General features: G+C 39.7%; 2 protein-coding genes across 4 annotated transcripts in view; one reads left to right on the top strand and one right to left on the bottom strand.

Moving 5' to 3' along the window:
• Nucleotides 1-1,664: 1,664 nt before the first annotated feature.
• On the bottom strand, nucleotides 1,665-20,267 carry ormdl1 (ORMDL sphingolipid biosynthesis regulator 1). Its single transcript, XM_078551885.1, has 4 exons — nucleotides 20,163-20,267; nucleotides 9,880-10,061; nucleotides 5,938-6,089; nucleotides 1,665-3,814 (listed from the first exon to the last, which is right to left on the bottom strand). Exons 2-4 carry the CDS (start codon nucleotides 10,051-10,053, stop codon nucleotides 3,679-3,681), a joined length of 462 nt encoding a protein of 153 aa, XP_078408011.1. The 5' UTR covers nucleotides 10,054-10,061; nucleotides 20,163-20,267; the 3' UTR covers nucleotides 1,665-3,678.
• The window catches only part of pms1 (PMS1 homolog 1, mismatch repair system component), a 97,354-nt gene continuing 83,977 nt past the window's right edge, over nucleotides 8,485-21,861 (top strand). For all 3 annotated transcript variants that reach the window (XM_078551881.1, XM_078551880.1, XM_078551882.1), the window contains exon 1: nucleotides 8,485-8,973. In XM_078551881.1, coding sequence (XP_078408007.1) covers nucleotides 8,958-8,973 — 16 coding nt within the window. In that variant the 5' untranslated portion in view covers nucleotides 8,485-8,957. The remainder of the gene's footprint in view (nucleotides 8,974-21,861) is intronic.

The raw sequence follows: 21,861 nt of genomic DNA, 5'->3' as shown, positions 1-21,861 counted from the left end.
ATAGTGGTATCCAAAGCCACGATGGTAATAATCTGAGCTTCCATTAGAGCACTCAGACCTTTGATGGAAGATGTGACATCAGATGCTACTGATGGAAATGATGGCAAAGCCCTTGACCAAATTGATGCAGGTTCCTCTATACACCTTGACATCTTGTGCAAACTCTTTAGTGCACCAAGGATTTAGTTGTGTGCATCTTTCAGTCTTTTGCTGTAGCCTGGCCTGTCACAGTTTTCATCTGATTCCTTTGCAGTGGAACTAGTTTGCGGCCCTCCAGTGTGCTACCACCTATGCTCGTGTGAGATTGTGAAGCAACTTCATTCATGATCTTGGAACTAGACTGATTTACCCCGCTTTGTCAAGAATGGGGTAGGTGGAGAATTAAAATGACTGGCAATCAGAAATCCACAGTCACATTCGGGTGAATGAAGGTGTTCTACAAAGTGGTCCACATTGGCCTCCCCAATGTACAGGAGGCTGCATCATGAGCAGCAAATATAGTATACTAAATTGAAAGAAGTCCAGAGCCTCCAGTGTCTCATCATTGTAGTTTTCTATCCCATTACCACCCTGACCTCAAATGCCCACATGGTTCCAATGAAGCTCAATGTAGGCTCAAGGAACAGCACCTCATCTTTCAATTCAGCATTTTCCAGTCTACAGCTGTCACCAGACTGAGGATTTCTAGCATTTTCCAGTTTTTATAACAATCCAAGGTGATGTATTTAGACTAGTTCCAGAGTTGCAGTTTGATCACTTATTTGAAGAAACATTGGTTGACTTATGATAGAGAAAAATGATTTTTAAAAAAATCAAGTTCTCTTTTCATTCTGGACACTTTTTGAAATCAAAGTGTTCTTCAACAATAACATTACATAGCGTTTTTAATGTAATGAACTGCGCCAAGGTGCTTCATAGGAGCATCATAAAAGAGAGTTATGATACCAGGCTGCATAAGGAGAAATAGGTCAGGTGATCAAAAGCTTGTATCTGTAGTTGTTCCACTGAAATGGTCAACAAATATTCCCCAATTCCTGGAACTAATTACAGCTATTTTGACTGTAAATTATGCCACTGTGCAGTCTTCTGAATTTATTCTACATTTATCCTCAATATCATTGATTCAGTCTCCGATTTGTATTACCAGTGGAAATATTATTAATGCAGTCCTTAATTGAAAACTGAACCACAGCTAAAGTTGTTTAATTTTGGAAATGCACTACAGATTTGCAATTAAGGACAAACAAAATTTAGATTTGCACCATGCAGTAAGAAAGGTGGGTAACTTGAATGCAGTTTAGAAACCGGAAAAATATTTTCTGCAACAATTTGGAATAAATTCAGATATTACTGTGCACAGTCCAGGATCCAATTGCATTAAAATGTCTTTGTTTTTTCTTGGTGTCTAACTTAAGACCAATAGATTATAAAATTTCCACCTTGGAGAAAACTCAAAGAAGCTGCCCATGAAAATAGAAACTAACCCATATTTACTTTTTATGGAAATAATTCCTGTATTTGTCTAGTGTATAATAAGTGTTACTCAGCTAGAGTATATAGTACAATTAAGTCTATTTGAATATGCTGTGATAAAAGTTGAATACAAAGCCATATGACTCTAAAGTAAGAGTTTAGCAGATTAAGACACACCATATGTACAGGGATGGGCTCTTGAATAATCTTTTAATAATTGCCTTTCTGCTATTTTCAAAGTTATCACAATTATACTGTATAGCCAACTGCTCACTATCACCATCTGAATTTAACATGAACAATACTTTTCTGCATGTGACAAAGTTTATAAGATAGTTAGGAATGCCAAAGGTGGTTGGAATAGAAACAGCACCTGAATAAATTAAGGGAAAAAAGCAACACCAAATACAAAAATAAATTTATGCAATAAAACAATGGATTACAGCAAAATATACATTTATCTCTCCATTATTTTAGCATTTAACATTATGCCAGTTCATGTTGCTTTTTCAATTTTAAATGGAGTCAGTAAGCATTCAAAATACAGCATAAAGAAGTCAATCAGCACAGTTTTAACAAAATATCAGCCACAATACTGTAAGGTCAAAACTGTTTTATTGTTTATAAAGAATTAACTTTTCCCCCAAGTTGTTTTAATTGCATAGAAGAAACATACAGATGTTTTGCATTTTTGGAAATACTAGTAGAAAGCTCAATTGTCTCAAGCTTTTTAAAATTGATTTTTATTTTTACCAATAGTAAGCTCTACTCACACCTGTTTCACAAATCAAAGGTTCGAATAAACCAATCAAATGTGTGGTCTGGGGTAATGCTTGCAATTTTTTGGTAAACACTTACCCTAATACAGAATATTAAACCAATCTCAATTAATTGTGCTGCTGATAACCTGCAATGGCAGACTGCAAGATTTTGATGCGTCAGCAAGCACAAGTTGATGCGTCAAGAATGCGTTGCTTATACAATTCCTTACAGCAATTCCAAGAGTTACGGAGTTGCGAGAAAAAAAAAATCATGGCCGAGAAGGTAGACAACCAACTCTCAATACTCTACAAGTGCCACTATTAAGCCAGATGCCAAGATTTGTGCAAGGGCAGCTGGAGTGACAGGTCCAACCTCTTTTTTTAAAAAAATATGAAGCTAGTTAGCTCCTGCTCAACACATCTTCCTGAAAGCAAGCAACACATTGAGAAATTAGCATGAGTTGTAAATGCATGAACACTGACATATTTACTTCACCATTGAAACTAATTCAAATAGATCAGTGGTACAGAAAGGGAGAAACAATTGGTATCAACCAAACTCTGAAATGTCATCAGCAAAAACTCCCTACAAACCACCAGTTTTTTTTTCTGAAATACAATTTCATAGTAATTCCTTCGAACACGAAACATACATAAGAAGCACTGTGCACTGTAATATCACTTTTATACATTGACTGCACTTAGTCAGGTGACATTACATGGAACAGAAGCATGTATCCTACTGTATATTCCAAGCAATGAAGTATTTCATTTAGATAGTTGATAAAAGTGAAGCCATTAAACAGAAACCTTACTAGTATAACCCATAAAAATGGATTACAATAGCTCAAAATATTTAACATTTAGTTTATGATTCTCCACCAAATCTGCTCCTGTACCATCATTTTCTTATTCTGTAATGAAAAAACAGAAGCAACAGTATGCTTTTAATCAAAACTTATGACAAAAATAGAACTCAAGCTACCTACCATCTCTTGATAATGGTAGTGACTCATTCCTCTGTACCTCATGGTAAATAAACAAGCTTTTCACTCCTCGAGTGTCCCGAGTTGCTGTACTTCTGTGCAACTCCTTCCTCTAAAACACTTGTGCCATCTTCATAAAGCTGTGCACAATTTGTTCAGTACAATAAAGCTCCTTCCAATTTCAGAGCTGGGCCTGCCCAGTTTCTTGTGGGAAGCTTTTTACAATTTAAGTATTTATATCTGCTCCAATTACCAGATTTCATTTGTTTTTTTCTCCTTTTACAAAACAAAAATACAAATCCGTTTTTGAAATGGATACAAACAATGAAAATGGCATCAAGACACACATAGACTGCTCAGTACACTCTAGTTACAGTTAACAGTACAGCAGATTACCAGCTTTAAGTCTTCCCAGTAAATATAACAAGCTAGTTAGAATATGGGTGATGAGTTCCAAATTAGTACTTATTTATTCCAAGGATCCGAACTCCATGCAGCTGAGGCAGCTTAGGAATCAACACTGTTAAGAGAGATGCTGTATTGACAATAAAATGTGTTGGGTCATACTTGGTATAAAAACTGGCCAGGAAATACCTGCAAGAAATAAAATTATATTTAGCAAGCTCAGATGAAAAACAACAATATTTCCTTGCAAATCTACGTAGTTAAACAAAGATCCTTTGCTACCAATACCAATATAATTTTTATTCATGGGATTCTGCATCTCCATGAGACATTTTTAAAAAGTTTGCAAGCATTTGTTAAATTCACTTTTTCTCATGATATATTTCCATTGTTCATCATTATTATTTCTGCAACAGGCTACAAAAACAAGAATTCAGGTTTAAAATATTCTATATATCTTTAAATATACACACCAGCTATTTAGAGTTAAGGAGGACAGGTGACCTGCTCCCAGTTCTCTGCCCATCATTGAGCTGGCCACAATGTGCTGGAATAATCCTTTTACTTCGATTCTCCTCTTGTGAGAAAGTGCTTGATCTTCCTTAACTCCATCCAAACCAAGAGAGAATTCATTCTTATAGATGTGAGCCTGCATTGTATAATATTCCAATGCAGCAACTTCTACCATCATAAATTTTGTATTTTACTAAACTCTTTTTTTCAAAGTTTAATGTTCTGATTAAGCTGAACTCAATCCAAATTGCTAACATCAGCATTGTCATATTTGCTTTGCTGGTTCAACTTTGGGAAACTGTTCAAACTGGAAGCAAGTTTCAGAACCAATCATTCCTGCAAATCAATTTAACATTCTTCCATCTCTACAACACAGTCTGCCTCTGCCACTACTGAGTTATATATGCCTTCATCGCCTGCAGATTTGACCATTTTAACATTTTTTGTTGGCCATCCATCCTCCACCCCTCCATAAACCTTTGTGCTCATATCAAGTCTGCACTGAGTTCTCGTGGCTCATCCCACTTGTTCTTGACCTAAATTGGCTCCCCATGTCCTCCAATAACTCATTTAAAACCCTCATCCTAGTCCTTAATCTTTCCATGATAGTCTGGGCACTATCTCTGTAACCTTCCCCAGCCCTATATTTCACCTAAACATCTGGCTCCGTTGACTCTGGCTTTTTGAACATCATCCCTTCCCATGATCAGATTGGTGCAAAGCCTTGAACTGTATGGGTCCTACTTGAAGGAATCCCACCCCATCCTAAGAAACACCTGCACCTCATTTGAAAAAAACTTGCAAAACTCCATTTCTTCAGCCAATTATTTGGTTATTTCTCCTAATCTAATCTTCCCAGACTTGTCACTACATTTTCTTTAGGTCTATATACGAAGCATCTTGGGGTTTTTTGGGACACTACAGGTACCATTTAAAAGCAATTACTTGTATATATGTGCGAAAACTTTAATTTGGATACCAAAATATATTTCCCCCACTTTTCCATCAGATTTTTTCTATAATACATTGTCAGCAGTGAGACATCTGGCTTGCTCACTCACTCTGGTGGCCTGTTTACAGGTTTAATGTTATTATAGATACCTGCTTCTTGAGTTCTCTGCCCAAAAGGAGGTCTTTGGTGACTCTTTGTCGAACCATGACAAAGTGCTGTGATTTTTAATTGTGGGCAGGACAAGGAGGGAGGCCCCAAGTCTACCTCAGCCAGAACGGGGATTGAAGCCCCATAGTGTTGGTGTTAATTTGATTCACACCCTAGCCATATAGCCAACTGAGCTAACTGGCTCTCTTGTATCTTACTGGTTCATAAAAGCACCTAAACATGCAGCAACCAATAACACAGCTTTGATATCAATGTTGTTCTATCATATTTGCTTTGCTGTTTCATTACAAACTTCAAATTTGGCAAGTGCAGTTCTGATTGGTTCACTTTATAACAGCTAATTAAAATAATTTAACTTCTCTTTCCAGCTTGATGCAATCACACAAGAGGAAAGTAGAAAGGTTAGTAATGTTTGAATTCATTTTTAATTTAATTCTATTTTGATGTAAAGTTGCATTATATTTTGTCTTATTTTAGTATGACATTTAAAAACACAACCCATTTGATACTGAGGACACCTTGTGGTATTATCTCCGATGCAGTGCTCAATTTCAGAACCTTATCATCAGTGCAGCCATGCAATGGTATAAAGCTATCACAAGTCACCACAATAGCAAAGAATAGTGAATGAGTTATGAGTGCGCTTATTTGCATTTACTTAAGCAAAGTTGGTTCTTACAGAATAATTGGTGAGATAGTAAGGAATTTTCTGGAAGATGTAAATTGTACTCCATAATCCAGTTGTTCCCAGTGTGTCAGAAGTCTTGCTTTCCCTTGATCAGGTGTTTCGAAGGGTGTCCCTTTGACTGCATGCAAGAACACATACATTCCCTGCAGATAAGTGGATCGGTTAAATTACAAGTAACATTATAAAATGATCATACTCCAGCCAGAAATGAATACCAAAAATAATGGACTTGAATCACTGCAATTTAAGCAATTCTCCCAGGAAAATCTAATCTTGCCCAAATTAAGAAACCAAGAAAGAATAAGGCTTCCCACAGTAGTTGGATTTTTTCCTAACACTTTTTGAAGGATTAGATGTTAAAAGAATCTTTGAAAGCAAAGTTAAGTAGAAGTAGTAAATGTACAGGTCAGACAGATAGAGTCCTGATTGAAACAAAAGCAAAATACTGTGGATACTGGAAACCAGAATATGCTGGAGGCACTCAGCATCTGTGGAGAGAGAAACAAAATTAAAGTTTCAGGTCATTGACCTTTCATCAGAACTCTTGAACATATCTTTCGATGCTTATACAACCTCAATGCAATTTGCAAATTAGCAGTCTTGGAGGCCTCAAAATTGTTGTGATGTAGGGAATGAAAATGTGTCACATCAGTGAAGGTGGTGGTATTCTGGAGATGAGGCTCATGCAGAGTAGAAGCAGCTTTACTCTGCATCTAACCATGCTACACCTGGCTTAAGGGGGCTATTCAGCCCATCATCTGCATACTGGCTGAAAAAGAGTTACCAGCCGAATCCCACTTTTTTTAGATTACAGCATGTTAAGTGCACATCCAGGTTATTTTTAGATGCAGTTACAGCTTCTACCTCTGTTACCCTTTAAAGCAGTAAGTTCCAGACTTCCATCATCCTTTGGGTGAAAAGGTTTCTCTTCAATTCTTTTCTAATCCTTCTGCCAATTACTTTGAATCTATGCCCCCTGGTTACTGACTGCTCTATTATGGGAAACGGGTCCTTTCTATCTACTCTATCAAGATCCCTCAATTTTGTACACCTAAATCTCTCCTCAGCCTCCTCCGGTCCAAGGAAAATAACCTCAGTATATCCAATCTTCACTCATAGCTAAATTGCTCCAGTCCTGACAATATAACAAATATTTGTATGGCACTTCTAACACAATGAAACATCCCAAGGCGCTTCACAGGAGCAGTATAAGACAAAGTATGACACCCAGCCACATAAGGGTATATTTGGTCAGATGATAAAAATCTTGGTCAAAGTAATAGGTTTTAAGAAGTGTCTTAAAGGAGGAAAGGAAGGTAGAGAGATGGAGAGGTGAATTCCTTGGGCACCAATGGTGAAACAATTATAATTGGGAATGCACAACAGGCCAGAATTAGAGGAGTGCAAATATCTTGGGAGGGTTATACGTTGGAGGAGATTAAAGAGATTGGGAGGGATCTGAAAAGGAGGATGAGAATTTTAAAATTATGACATTGCTTGATCAGGGGCCAATGTAGGTTGACAAACACGGTTTATAGGGGAAGCAGACTTGCTGCGAGGGACAGCAGAGATCTGGATGACCTCAAGTTTACACAGGGTAGAATGCAAATCCCATAAATCTTGTTTGTACCCGCTCTTGTGCGATCACATCCTTCCTGTAATGCAGTGGCCGGAACTGTATGTAGTAATCTAGCTGTGGCCTAAATGGTTTTCTTTTAACAGTTTGAGCAAAACCTCCCTGCTCTTATATACTACGCCTCAACTAATAAAGAAAAGTATCCCATATACCATTTTTACCACTTTATCTACCTATTCTGCTACCTTCAGGAATCTGTGGACATGCACTCTGTTCCTCTACATTTCTCAAAATCTTACCATTTGTGTATTCCCTTGCCTTGTTTGCCCGTCTGAATGCATTAACTCACTTTTCTGGGTTGAATTCCATTTGCCACTTGTCTTGCCCATTTGACCAGTCCATTGGTAATTGCCAGCAGGCTACAGCCTTCTTCCTCAATATTAACCACACAACCAATTTTCGTAAAATCTGCAAACTTCTAAATTATCGCCCCTCCATTTAAGTCTAAATTATTGATATGTAACATGAAAAGCAGAGGACCTCGAACTGAGCCTGGCGGAACCCCACTGGAAACAGCCTTCCAGTACAAAAACATCTATTGGCAGGAAGAAAAGGATAATGGTCAATGAGCCAATTTTGTATCCAAATTGCCTCTTTCCCTTGAATACAATCAGGTTTCACCTTTCTGACCAGTCTGCCATGTGGGACCTAATCAAAAACCTTCCTAAAATCCATGCATACTGCATCAAACGTGCTACTGTCATCAAGCCTCCTTATCTCCTCAAAAACATTAAATCAAGTCAATCAGATGCAAACTTCCCTTAAAACTGTGTAGACTCTCCTTGACCAATTTGTCTAAATTGTTGATTAATAGTGTCTCAGAATTTTTTCCAATATTTGCCCACCAGTGTTTAGGCTGAATGTCCTATAATTAAGTCTACCCTTTCTCCTTTTTTAAAACTGTACATCATTAGCACCTCTCTGACACCTTGCCTATAACCAGAGAAGATTGGAAAATGGTGGTCAGAGCCTCTGCTATTACTTCCCCAGATTCTCTTAACAGCCACGGTTCCATTTCATCCAGGCCTTGCAAGTTATCCACTTTCAAAGATGCTAAACCCCTTAAATATTTCCTCTTTCACTATGCTTATCCCACTTCACACTTCTCAACTATAATATCTGCATTGTCCCCCTCTTTTGTGAAGACAGGCACGTATTTATCCTCCTCTTCTCTTTGTACTTATAAAACATATTTGGGTTTTCCTTAAATTTTCCTTATTAATTTCACCCCTGTGCTTTCTGTACTCCTCTAGGCTTTCAGCAGTAAGGAGCTCTTGATATCGGACATTAGCTTCCTGTTTTTTGCCTTATCCTATCATACACGCTCCTTGATGTAAATTGTGCCCTCTTTTCTCGATCAAGGATAGACATTAATATGCAGTTTCTGCCAGGTAACATTAACTTTTAAATCAACACCATTTTTTTCTTTACCATCAAAATGTCCTTTCATTTCCGCCCAATGCCACCTTCTACCTCTAGCTGTAATTTCAGCTCAATTATCCTAGCCAAGTAGGAAGAAAAAAAGAGAGAGAGACAAGTATTTCCCAACTTTAGCGCGAGAATTTAAAACCAATACTTGATGGAATGTAATGCCTCCAGCAAGCATTATTGCAAAATAATAAATACATTTTATTCTTGCCCATGGCCACATTAATGAATTATTCCGAGGGGATACTTAAATTTCATCCAAAACAACTGCAAAAATAAAATGGCTGCAAGTTATTTATCTCTAACTGCATAATATCTGTGGGACCCCCTATAACAATCACATTCGGCTGGAGATATTGGATTCCTTTGAACTATCTAGATATTCCCCACCTGTTCATTATTCTTTTTAAAAGGTGATCTCTGCTTCCCAAGTATAATAGTAACAGAAAAATAAGTTCAAACATAAAATTGCAGTGAATTATATCTTTTTTGTGACCTTAGTTGTAGATTATCAAAATATTTTATTAAAATTGTAAGCCCCTCTCACTTTTTCCAGTATTTGATTGTAGAAAGCAACCTGACATTTTGGACAAGGCTCAAAGCAAATTAAGTGCATTCCAAGTTACCAAAAGCTGTCCTCCAGTGCACTTTTTTATTTTCAATCCGTGAAACACAATGAAAGTAGTTGTGATCGTGAAATAAGAATTTCTAATTAAAAATCCGTAACAGTTTTCTAATCAACCTTGCAGGTCTGTCAGTATTTGATTCTTTGATGAATGCAATAAGTTTTATGACATGATCTTTTGCAGAAAGCTCAATAGGACATATAAAACAGCAAACAGTAGGAGCACAAGTGGTCAGTTACTCACCAAGTTGTGAATTACATTCGTTAAAGTCCACACAACAGGAACAGTGAAGAAGGGGATGCTCAACAGCACTATATGAAGCATCCCAACACCAAGTGCATATGTCAGCCATATTCCACGGCTGTTCATTACTCTTGTGTTCGGATTCACTTCACTGTGTGCAACGCCAACGTTCATCTTTTTATCTGCAAGGATTAAAAAAAAAACGGTTTAAATATCTGCCTCCTTAGAGTCAAGTATTTAAGTTATTTGACTCAAATGAAAACAAGAGCTGTTGAAAGCCTTATCCGTTAGACAATGAAAGATGGGTGCTCTTCATGATGCACTTAACTCAATTGTTCGGATTTCTCTGAACTTTTAATAAAACATCCCTTTTTCTTCCAGTCTGCTCTCATTTTTAAAATGTATTCTTTCATGGGGTGTGGGCGTATGTTGCCCATTCCTAATTGCCCTTGAACCGAGTGGCTTGATAGCCATTTCAGAGGGCAGTTATGAGTCAATCACATTGCTATGAATCTCAGTCACATGTAAGCCAGACCAGGTAAGAACAGCAGATTTCCTTCCCTAAAGGACATTAGTGAACCAGATGGATTTTTATGACAGTAGACGATAGTTTCATGGTCACCATTACTGAGACTAGCTTTCAATTCCAGGTTTTATTAATTGAATTTAAATTTCACCAGCTGCCATGATGGGATATGAACCAGTGTTCCCAAAACATTGGCCTGGGCCTTTGAATTACTAGTCCAGTGACATTACCACCACACCACCATCTCCCCAAAATTTAACAATGCATGTGGAATAAGTGTGGCACAGAAATAAAATTAATCATAAAACTCTTCCAGTAATATTTTGATAACATTTTAATATAATTATAAACTAACCATCTTATATCCAGCACAGTAATGCATACTGATAGCTTATATAATATCCATCAAGGTACGTATTTTATATAAAGGCCATCATTTACCCAATAGGGTAAACAACAACATGCAATGTGAATTTTGAAATTTGCTAACTGATGCAATGCAGAATAGTACAGCAAAGGTAATTTGGCCCAACCTTTCTATAATCCTGCTGTCCCTTTTCTCCCCATGACCCTTTATCTCCTTTTGCTGCCAATGTTTATCCAGTTTTCCATTAAAAGATGCAATGTTTTCTACTCCATCAATGGCAAATAATTAAATATTCCAACAACTTTCAGGATAAAGGAATTTCTCCTGATCTCTTTACTCAGTATGACAATTTTAAAATAATATTCCCTGTTCTCGGACTCTGCAACCAGAGCAAATTCTCCTGCCCCCAAGAACCCTTCTTAATGTTAAGAATATTTATAGAGCACTCTTAAACTTCTCAGTTCTGGTGAAAATAGTCTCAGTATCTCAAGTCTCTCCTCAGAATTGTTGTTTCCCATCTTTGTCTCATTCTGGTGACACTGTACATGGTTTATCACTTAAAACGGTCCTTTTTATAACTGTTCAGAGCAATCTGACTGTGGCTAACCAGTGTTTGATTCAAATTTATCTTTAGCATTTTACTCTTGTTATCTATATGGAACTATTTATGAAACCCAAAATAATGGCCTACTGTTGGCAAAATGTTTGGCTTAATCTACCTGCACTTGCAGACAATTATATATTTAGAACTCCAATGTCTCAATTGTTCATCCACACTCTTCAGCCTCTTTACATCGAGCGCATACTCCCATTTGTTTTTCCACAATAAACATATTAACTCACACTTGTCCAAATTAAATTGCATCTGCCCAGGCCATTAACTTGTGTACGTCTTCCTGAGGCCCATTACCTCATTGTTTGTCAACCCCCCTTTTTGGAGTAGTTAGCAGGTTTCAAGATTGTATTCCCTGTTCCCCCCAGTCCAAAACATCTACACATACCAAGATCAGAGGTGGACCAACATTGACCCCTGGGGTGCAGAACTTCTTACCCTATTCCCAATCTAAGCAATACCAATTTTTCCTAATTCTTTGTTTCTGGATTGTCCAGCAGTTTTCAAGCCATTGCATTTCCTCTTATACTATACATATAATTTTTTCTAACAAGCCTTTTTTGAGACATCTTATTGAATGCCTTCTGAAAATCCATATCTACTGTATTATCTTTCTCTATAAAATTCAAAAATTACATTTCTCAAACAGGCCTTGCCTTTAACAAATCCATGCTAATTGTCTTCGATTAACACATGTTGTACTAATGCTCACAAAGTTAGAATTCATAAATCTTTAGATCAGGAGGCCAACAGACATGAGATTAGTTGGTCTCTACTTACTGGTTTCTTCATCATCACTTTTTGAAAAAGAGTTATTATTGGTGCCAAAGTACAATTTGCATATTTAAAGAGGATTGAAAAATTGTGGCTAAAGTCTCCATGCTTCTTCTACATCTTTATAGCAGCCTAAAGTGAATGTCATCGAGACCTAGTGACTTAACCATCTGCAGTTGTGTTTCTGCAAACCCAGTCTAGTGATTTCTAGTAATTGTTCAACATCCTTCTCCACTACACCTTAACTTTCAATGCTACTATCATTTAAAAAATGATGTAAAATATTTAATATCTCCTCCACATAGGAACAGCAGTAGGCCATTTCGCCCCTTGAGCTTGTTCCACCATTCGATCAGATCATGACCGATTTATAACCTAACTCCATTTACCAGCCATTGCCCCATATACTTTGATACCACTAGCTAACAAAAAAACACTTCAGTTTTAAAATTAACAATTAATCCAGCATCAATTACTGTTAGCAGAAAGAAGAGAGTTCCATATTATACCATCCTCTGTGTGAAGAATTGTCTTCTAAAGAAGTGTCACTCCTGAAAGGTCTGGCTCTAACGTTTCTTGACCATGCCCTTGTTATAGCACCCCCATCTAGTGGCAATAGTTCTCCCAATCTACCCTATCAGTTCCCCCTAATATCTCAAAAAATTGGATCAAATCACCCCCTAATCTACTAACTTCCAAGAAATACAATTCTAGTTTATGTAATCTCTCCCATAACTTAATCCTTGAAATCCAGATATCGTTCTGGTAAATCTACGCTGAACTCTCTCCAAGCCAATATGTCCTCCCTAAGGTATGGTGCCCAGAACTGCTCAAATTACACTAGGTGCGATCTAACCAGGGCTTTGTATAGCTAAAGCTTAACTTATATACTTTTATATTCTATTCCTTTGTATGTATTCATGACATTTTGGTGATCTGTGTACCTAGATCCCCAAGTCTCTTTAGACCTCCAGTGTTTTGAGCTTTTCACTATTTAGAAAGTACCCTGTGGATGACCTCACATCTGTACATTTAAATCCATATGCCCATTGACTTAATCTATCAATACTGCTTTGGAATTTAATGCTTCCATCTATACTGCTTGCAGTGCCTCAATGGTGTAGTGGCATTGTCACTGCACTAGTCATTCAGAGACCGAGGGTAATGCTCTGAGGACCTAGGTTCAAATCCTACCATGGCAGATGGTGAAATTTGAATTCAATAAAAATCTGGAATTACAAGTCTGATGATGACCACAAAATCATTGCTGATTGTTGTAAAATTCCATCTGGGAAGGAAATCTGCCATCCTTACCTGGTCTGGCCTACATGTGACTCCAGACCCACAGCAACCCCATGTAGTTGACTCTTAAATGCCCTCCGAAAAAGGGCAATTAGGGATTTACAATAAATGGTGGCCTAGCCAGCAACGTACACATCCCATGAACAAATTAAAAACTTTGTCATTGGTAAATGTGGATATGTGGTTTCTGTCCATCATCATTATGGTTAATGAATACAGTGAATAGTTGAGGCCCCAACAGATCCTTGTGGGACACCACAAGCCACACTGCGTCAATTAGAGTAACTGTCCATTATCCCTACTCTGTCTTCTTCCGCTCAGCCAATTTGCTAACCAGGTCAATAAGTGGCCTTTAATTCCATAAACCTTCATTTTAGCTAACGGTCTTTTTTTTTTATGAGGGGCTTTATCAAAGTGCATATAAACAACATCCACAGACATTCCCTGCAATTCTTGCAATTTCTTGACAAGAGATGTTAGGCTAACTCATTAATAATTAATAGTCGTTCGGTAGTACAGAATTTGAGTATTGCTGAAAAAGGAGACATTCTAAGCTTTGCGTCTTGCATTCATCAGGACACTCAAGAATACCAATATAAGAGGGAAAACAACAATTTATACTGTATGTGAAGAGAGTGCTGATTGGTTGGCAAGTGGTGTTGCTATGGAGAATGCACCACTGATGATGACTGACAGTTAACTGCTAAGCATTGTTCGAAATTTAAACCAGGCAGCTTGACCCTGATTGGTCAAGGCATTGCCATGAGGAATGAGTCAGTAAATAGCTGTCACTTATTCTGTTTAACTGAAACAGGTGCAATATGTGCACATGTTCTTTCTATCTGCAAAGAACAGGGCCCTTTGTATGAATATATGTAGCTTCCAGTACACGCAATTGCACAACATTGCAAGCCCGACTGACAATCTTAAATTGGTCGTCAGCGTAATTCTTAGCACAATGAGAATTATTTAACAAATGTTGTCCAAATGCAGAATCGCTTTTAATGTTGGACACTGTTTTGAGTTTTGCAAGCACAGGCTGGTTGGGTACAGTACCCTGCCCATTGCAAACAGCGGCTGGGACATGCTGTTTGATACAATCCGCTAGTCTTTGGGACGTACAGCCTACATACCTAGAATCACACTGGCAATGAAATTCATATACCACATTAATCATTTGTATGTTAGGCAGAATGTCTTTCTGGCTTGACGGCAGCATCCTGTTAGTGGCAAATACCACTTGTGTTGCTACTGCATAGTAGGAGTGTGAAACAGCTTCACCTGTTGTTCAGATTTTTGAGATACCTTGCCCTTCCAAGGTAATCTGAGGTAGACTGGACACTTTTCAGGGCCGAAAGTAACGGCCTTAGGCCCGTTCATAAGTTTGTGAGATACACAGCGCGAAATGATCTATCAGGGTAGCCGTTATCCTGAAGGATGCCTACGATGCAGCCTATTTCAGCATCAAGCTTGCATGGCGGGCCCTATTTACAAGGTTGCTGCTAAGACCAACCTTATAGAGTGTGGAACTGTAAGAATCCCAACATGTATATTGACCAGTGAAGGTAAGCTTGCAGTAGGCCGTGGTAGAGAATCCCCTGGCAAATTTCTCAACTAGCATGTCAAGGAAGGGGAGTTAATTTGACTGCTCCATTTCATAGGTGAATTTGAGCACAGGATGGAGCCCATTAAGACATGTAAGGAAATTGTTATATGCAGCTGCAGATTTAAAAATAGTAAATGTATCATCCACATATCGGAAGTATACGAGAGGTAGGAGATTAGGTGTCATTCTATCGAAGACACATTTCTCGTGGAACCCAACAAAGATGTTTGCAAGAGCCGGGCCTAGAGGGGATCCCATGGCAACACCGTTGGGCATACATGGTGTCATTAAAAATGAACTCAACTGCGTGAGTTGCCGAGTTCATAAGCTCAATGGTGGCAGGTCTAAATAACCATGATATAGTGCTGCAGCGCAAATATCTATGGTTTCCTTAAGTGGAACATTGGTGAATAGGCTAACAATGTCAAATGAGCACATTTATAATTCCATGGTTCCCCTTGATCACCTTTCTTAAATAGAGTAATATGCACAATTTTCCAATCTAAGAGAATGGCTCCAAAATAGTGAGAACTTTGGAAGATTATAGTTAGGGCATCTGCAATGTTCTCACATGCTTCACTTAAAACATTGGGATGGAAACCATCTGCAAATTTGTCAATCTTTAGTGCCATTAGTTTCTCCATCATGGTCATCTGGCTTACATTAATTTTGTTTAGTCTGATTCAGAAATGGTTTTCTTGAGATGCCTGCCCCGCCTCGATTCTATTTTCATTGACATCACTTACCAGTTTTCAAAGGACCTATATTGCTTATGACCCCCTTTTCTCTAATATAAATGTAAAAATTTATGTTGATTTTGATATGCCTTGCAAGTTTCTTTTCATGCTTCCTTTTTGTATCACCCTTTCCTGCTCTTTGTATTTTTTCATTCGCCAGTATCAATACTCTTTTTGCATTTTTTTTGTTTAATTGTATGTTGCCTGTTATCACTTCAGCTGTCCATGGCTATCTTTGTTGGCAAGTACAACTGTTGCCCTGAGCATAAACTGGTTTTGTATCACATGCAATTATTTTCTGACCACCTATTTTTCGACCAGGTTTGACCAGTTTAAATCTGTAATAAGGCTGACAAAGTAGGCTCCCTCCCTCATATTTTAGCAGCCTTAACCTCTATTTTTTTCACTTTTATTTGCTTATAAAATCCTTTATTACTTTTATTAGCCCTGTTAATTATTTCACCTCCCTATAATATTTTCCATGAACCTCACAATCTTTAGTGTAGCCCCCTCAAGTTCAGTTTTGATCTATGGAACTCCATCCTTTGATTCACAATGGTTTTGCCTTCTAGAAATACATTTGTTTTGTACTCTGCCCATCTCACATTTAAGGATTTGCAGGTAACAGGGAGTGTTGATAAGGGCAATGCTGTTGATGTGTACATGGACTTCCAAAAGATGTATGACAAAGCACCACATAATAAACTTGTTAGCAAAGTTGAAGCCCATGGAATGAAAGGGGCAGTGACTACATGGAAATGAAAGTGCTGGGTGAGAGGAAATGGGGTACTGGTGACTGTAGCAAGGTATATAGTAGTATTCCCCAGGAGTTGGTACTAGGCCTGCCGCTTTTCTTGATGTATGTTAATGACTTAGACTTGGGTGTACAGGGCACAATTTCAAAATTGTAAATAATACAAAACTTGGAATTACAGGCAGTCCTCAGACTTACGACACAATTGGTTCCTGAAAACCGTGTCTTAAGTCGAAACGTCGTAACCTCGGAACCTATTTTCCCATAAGAACAATATTATAAATGGGGGATTGGTTCCTGAACCAAGGCCCGATACCCTATTTTCACCAAAATAACCCAGAATGTTGAACTCAATCAATTACAGATGAGTAATATAGCAACATTAACGTATTTATATTGTAAATAGCATCATACTGACATAAAAATCATAAGCTAAAGATACATATAGAAATATAGTACAGTACTGTACTAATAGCATCAGAACAGCAAATGAGTGTTGAGTCAGGGAGATGGGCAGGGCAGAACATCGATGTGCACGTACAAACATTTGAACTTGTTCACTGGCATGCCGTCAAAGTCGAAACTGACGTGGAAAGGTCAAAACAAGGTGTCCAATTATAAGCGTTGTGAGTGCTGTTTGTCATAACTCAAACGTCGAAAGTCGAGGACTGCCTATATTGTGAACTGTGAGAAGGATAGTGATAGACTTCAAGAGGACAAAGACTGGTAGAATAGACAGATCTGTGGCATGTGAAATTTAATGCAGAGAAGTACAAAATGACACATTTTGGTAGGAAGAGCAAGAACAGATAATACAAACAGAAGAGTACAATTCTAAAGCATGTGCAGGACCAGAGACACCTGAGAGGATACGTGCATAAGTTGTTGAAGGTGGCAGGATGAGAAAGCAATTTAAAAAAGCATTTGGGATCAAGGTCTTCGAAAGCAGGGGCATAATAGTACAAAAACAAGGAAGCTATGGCAAAATTTATTAACATTAGTTCAGCCACAACTGGATTATTGTTCCCAATTCTGGGCACTGCACTTTAGGAAGGAAGTTAAGACCTCAGAGAGGTTTAATAGAATGGTTCCAGGGGTGAGGGACTTCAGTTACATGGATAGATTGGAGAAGCTGGAGTTGTTCTCCTTTGAGAAGAGGAGATTGAGAGCAGATTTGATAGAAGAGTTCAAAATCACAGGGGTTTAGACAGAGTAGCTGAAGAGAAACATTCCTGTTGGAGGAAACGTTGCGAACCAGAGGACACAGATTTAAGGTGCTTGGTAAAAGAACCAAAGGTGTCTTGAGGAATCTCTTAACGCAGCGAAGGATTATGTGGTAGAGGCAGATTCAATCAAGGCTTTCAAATGGAATTAGATAAGTATGTGAAGGAAAATATTTGCAGGGCTACGAGGAAGGGTGGGGGAGTGGGGTTACCTGGATTGTTCTTGCAGAGGTAGCACAGACTTGACTGGACAAATGGCCTCGTTCTGTGCTGTAACCATTCTATGATTTCCCAACATCATTCAGTTGACCCATTTGCTAACTTTCCTACCCAATTAAATTGGGCCTGAACTTTGCCCTTTCCCAGACTAGCACTTTACACCCAACTCTTTATGCCTTTTTGCAAATTTACATCTAATGTTGTTGCAGTTGTTATTTCCAATTGCTTTCCCAGCAGTGAATTACTCCACTTTATTTCCAAGAATCGAGCAATGCTCCTTCCCTCATTGGGCTGCAGACATAATGCAAAAAAATTGTTCTCATTCAGTTTAACAATTCTGTGCTAGTGTTTATATTCCACCTGCCCCCTCCAACCTTACCTCATATCCTTCTGGTCCTTTATTATTCACATATATTCTCTTTATTCCAGTCTCTTGGGATAATTGAAATCACCTGACATTATTGCCCTGTTATTCTGACATAACTCTTCATTTTATCCTAGGTGTCAGCCTTGGGTCAGTGATGGAACTCATGTCCCAATCAGGTTACAGGTTCAAGTCCCATATCTGAGACTTGAGCATAGAATATAGATTGACACATCAGAGCAGTACTGAAAATGTGCTCCACTGTCAAGACACAAAGACATTGAACTAAGCTGATATCATTGCACTAACAAAGCCCGAGTTCCTCTAATGTCTTGGCCCGTATTTATCCCTCAACCAACATCACAAAACAGATCTACTGGTCATTGTCTCACTGCTGTGCACAAATTGGCTGCTGAGTTTCCTACACTGCAATAGTGCATACACTTGTCTATAAAGTACTCTGGGATAATTTGAAGTTGTGAAATACACTATGAATGCCTTTTTTTCTATGTAGATCTCATTTTGAAGAATGGTAACATTTTCCTTCTTATTTTCAATTTAGCCACATGGATTTTTTTAATCAATCCACAGGACAATTTTATGTTGTGGCACTCTTTTTCCTCATCTTATAAAAGATAATAGTGAGGAATAGTAAGTTCCAAGTCCTGTCCAAACTTAGATAAAAGCAAAAAACTGCGGATGCTGGAAATCCAAAACAAAAACAAAAATACCTGGAAAAACTCAGCAGGTCTGACAGCATCTGCGGAGAGGAATACAGTTAACGTTTCGAGTCCGTATGACTTTTCAACAGAACTAAGGGAAAATAGAAAAGAGGTGAAATATAAGCTTTCACCTCTTTTCTATTTTTCCTTAGTTCTGTTGAAGAGTCATACGGACTCGAAACGTTAACTGTATTCCTCTCCGCAGATGCTGTCAGACCTGCTGAGTTTTTCCAGGTATTTTTGTTCCTGTCCCAATTTATGCAGCTCAGTTATAGCTACTATTATTCCATCGTTATTAATGCTTCCAACATTCCAATTTATTGTTGAATGTCGTTTCACTTGCTACTCAGTCCAGACTACAACTGACACCAATGTGCCATCTTAAAACCAAATCTGCCCACCCTCCATTCATTGTTAAACATTCTCCATATTACGGACTCTGACTAACGAACTTTAAAAGGTCTCATTTTCTATTTTACGTAGATTCAAAATACCAGAGGCTAAAAGGTGGCAATTAACAAATCAAAACCTTGTTAAAAGGACTCCTAGTGCTTACAACAAAAGGCCAAGCTGTACTGATTGTGTTTACACGTTTAGTCTGTATAAATGCGGAGGAAACTCCCTTAATTCTGACCTTTGATCAGTATCTACCGTTGATCTGTCAACTTGCTGATTGTACTTTCGATACTTTTGTAAAGAGAGGAACATAACAAATACATTCCACCATCTCTGCTCCAATCGACAGTTCTGACATTTGCAATGCAGTGATCTATTGTATTACCTAATTTCTCAAACCTACTGTTAGCTAAATATTCAACCAAGCATCTTTAAAAACCATTAAAACGTTAAGCAGCTTGCAATATGTGGTGTTAATCCTACTTGAGCACCTTGTGTGTTGGGAGTAGTGGGGGGGGGAGGCTGCTATGCAGGGCTAGGCCACAAAGGAAAAAGAAGAAAACCAGAGTGGGCAGCTGCACCTCACTGCACTAAGATATCTCCAATAGAAGAAAAGCAGTTTTCCCACAACGTATTGCAAGAAATACCCAAAGGCAGCTTTCCTCCAGTGATTTCCTTACCGAGTTTGGATGAGGCGCTGCTTTAATCGAGCGACAGCCTCCAACCCCCAGACTCGATGATCCCGGATTGAAACAGACACAAGAGCGGAAACACAGTGACGCTATTTGAGTGACAGTCACTGCAGGGACTCTCCACCAATCAGCAGGGAGCCCGCTGGGGAACTCGTGGGCGGGGCTTCCGTCAGTAGAGGAAGCGCGCGGAGCCCAATGTCCAACAGGTACTGGGAGTGAGTGGGGAGTCTGTCCAGCAGGTACTGGGAGTGAGTGAGGAGTCTGTCCAGCAGGTACTGGGAGTGAGTGTGGAGTCTGTCCAGCTCAGTGTCCAGCAGGTACTGGGAGTGAGTGAGGAGTCTGTCCAGCCCAGTGTCCAGAAGGTACTGGGAGTGAGTGTGGAGTCTGTCCAGCCCAGTGTCCAGAAGGTACTGGGAGTGAGTGTGGAGTCTGTCCAGCCCAGTGTCCAGAAGGTACTGGGAGTGAGTGAGGAGTCTGTCCAGCCCAGTGTCCAGAAGGTACTGGGAGTGAATGAGGAGTCTGTCCAGCCCAATGTCCAGCAGGTACTGGGAGTGAGTGAGGAGTCTGTCCAGCAGGTACTGGGAGTGAGTGAGGAGTCTGTCCAGCAGGTACTGGGAGTGAGTGAGGAGTCTGTCCAGCAGGTACTGGGAGTGAGTGAGGAGTCTGTCCAGTCCAGAGTCCAGCAGGTACTGGGAGTGAGTGGGGAGTCTGTCCAGCAGGTACTGGGAGTGAGTGAGGAGTCTGCCCAGTCCAGAGTCCAGCAGGTACTGGGAGTGAGTGGGGAGTCTGTCCAGCAGGTACTGGGAGTGAGTGGGGAGTCTGTCCATCAGGTACTGGGAGTGAGTGAGGAGTCTGTCCAGCAGGTACTAGGAGTGAGTGACGAGTCTGTTCCGCCCAGTGTCCAGCAGGCACTGGGAGTGAGTGAGGAATCTGTCCAGCCCAATGTCCAGCAGGTACTGGGAGTGAGTGGGGAGTCTGTCCAGCTCAGTGTCCAGCAGGTACTGGGAGTGAGTGAGGAGTCTGTCCAGCAGGTACTGGGAGTGAGTGAGGAGTCTGTCCGGCAGGTACTGGGAGTGAGTGAGGAGTCTGTCCAGCAGGTACTGGGAGTGAGTGGGGATCCTGTCCCGCCCAGTGTCCAGAAGGTACTGGGAGTGAGTTTGGAGTCTGTCCCGCAGGTACTGGGAGTGAGTGAGGAGTCTGTCCCGCAGGTACTGGGAGTGAGTGAGGAGTCTGTCCAGCAGGTACTGGGAGTGAGTGCGGAGTCTGTCCAGCAGGTACTGGGAGTGAGTGAGGAGTCTGTCCAGCAGGTACTAGGAGTGAGTAGGAGTCTGTCCAGCAGGTACTGGGCGTGAGTGAGGAGCCTGTCCAGCAGGTACTGGGAGTGAGTGAGGAGCCTGTCCAGCAGGTACTGGGAGTGAGTGAGGAGCCTGTCCAGCAGGTACTGGGAGTGAGTGAGGAGTCTGTCCAGCAGGTACTGGGAGTGAGTGAGGAGTCTGTCCAGCAGGTACTAGGAGTGAGTGAGGAGTCTGTCCAGCAGGTACTGGGAGTCAGTGAGGAGTCTGTCCCGCAGGTACTGGGAGTGAGTGAGGAATCTGTCCAGCCCAATGTCTAGCACGTACTGGGAGTGAGTGAGGAGTCTGTCCAGCCCAATGTCCAGCAGGTACTGGGAGTGAGTGGGGAGTCTGTC

The sequence above is a fragment of the Cetorhinus maximus genome, chromosome 11 (assembly GCF_964194155.1).
Source record: "Cetorhinus maximus chromosome 11, sCetMax3.hap1.1, whole genome shotgun sequence".
NCBI lineage: Eukaryota > Metazoa > Chordata > Chondrichthyes > Lamniformes > Cetorhinidae > Cetorhinus > Cetorhinus maximus.
Note: the sequence above shows the minus strand (reverse complement) of the source record. Positions and strands in the feature narration are given on the sequence as shown.

Excerpts from the sequence above, each read along its gene's own strand:
- ormdl1 (XM_078551885.1), bottom strand. The coding sequence starts at position 10,053 with ATGAACGTTGGCGTTGCACACAGTGAAGTGAATCCGAACACAAGAGTA. Across the intron at positions 6,090-9,879 it reads CGAATGTAATTCACAACTTG|GGAATGTATGTGTTCTTGCA; the intron begins GTGAGTAACTGA and ends ACTTATCTGCAG. Across the intron at positions 3,815-5,937 it reads ACTATCTCACCAATTATTCT|GTATTTCCTGGCCAGTTTTT; the intron begins GTAAGAACCAAC and ends TATTTCTTGCAG.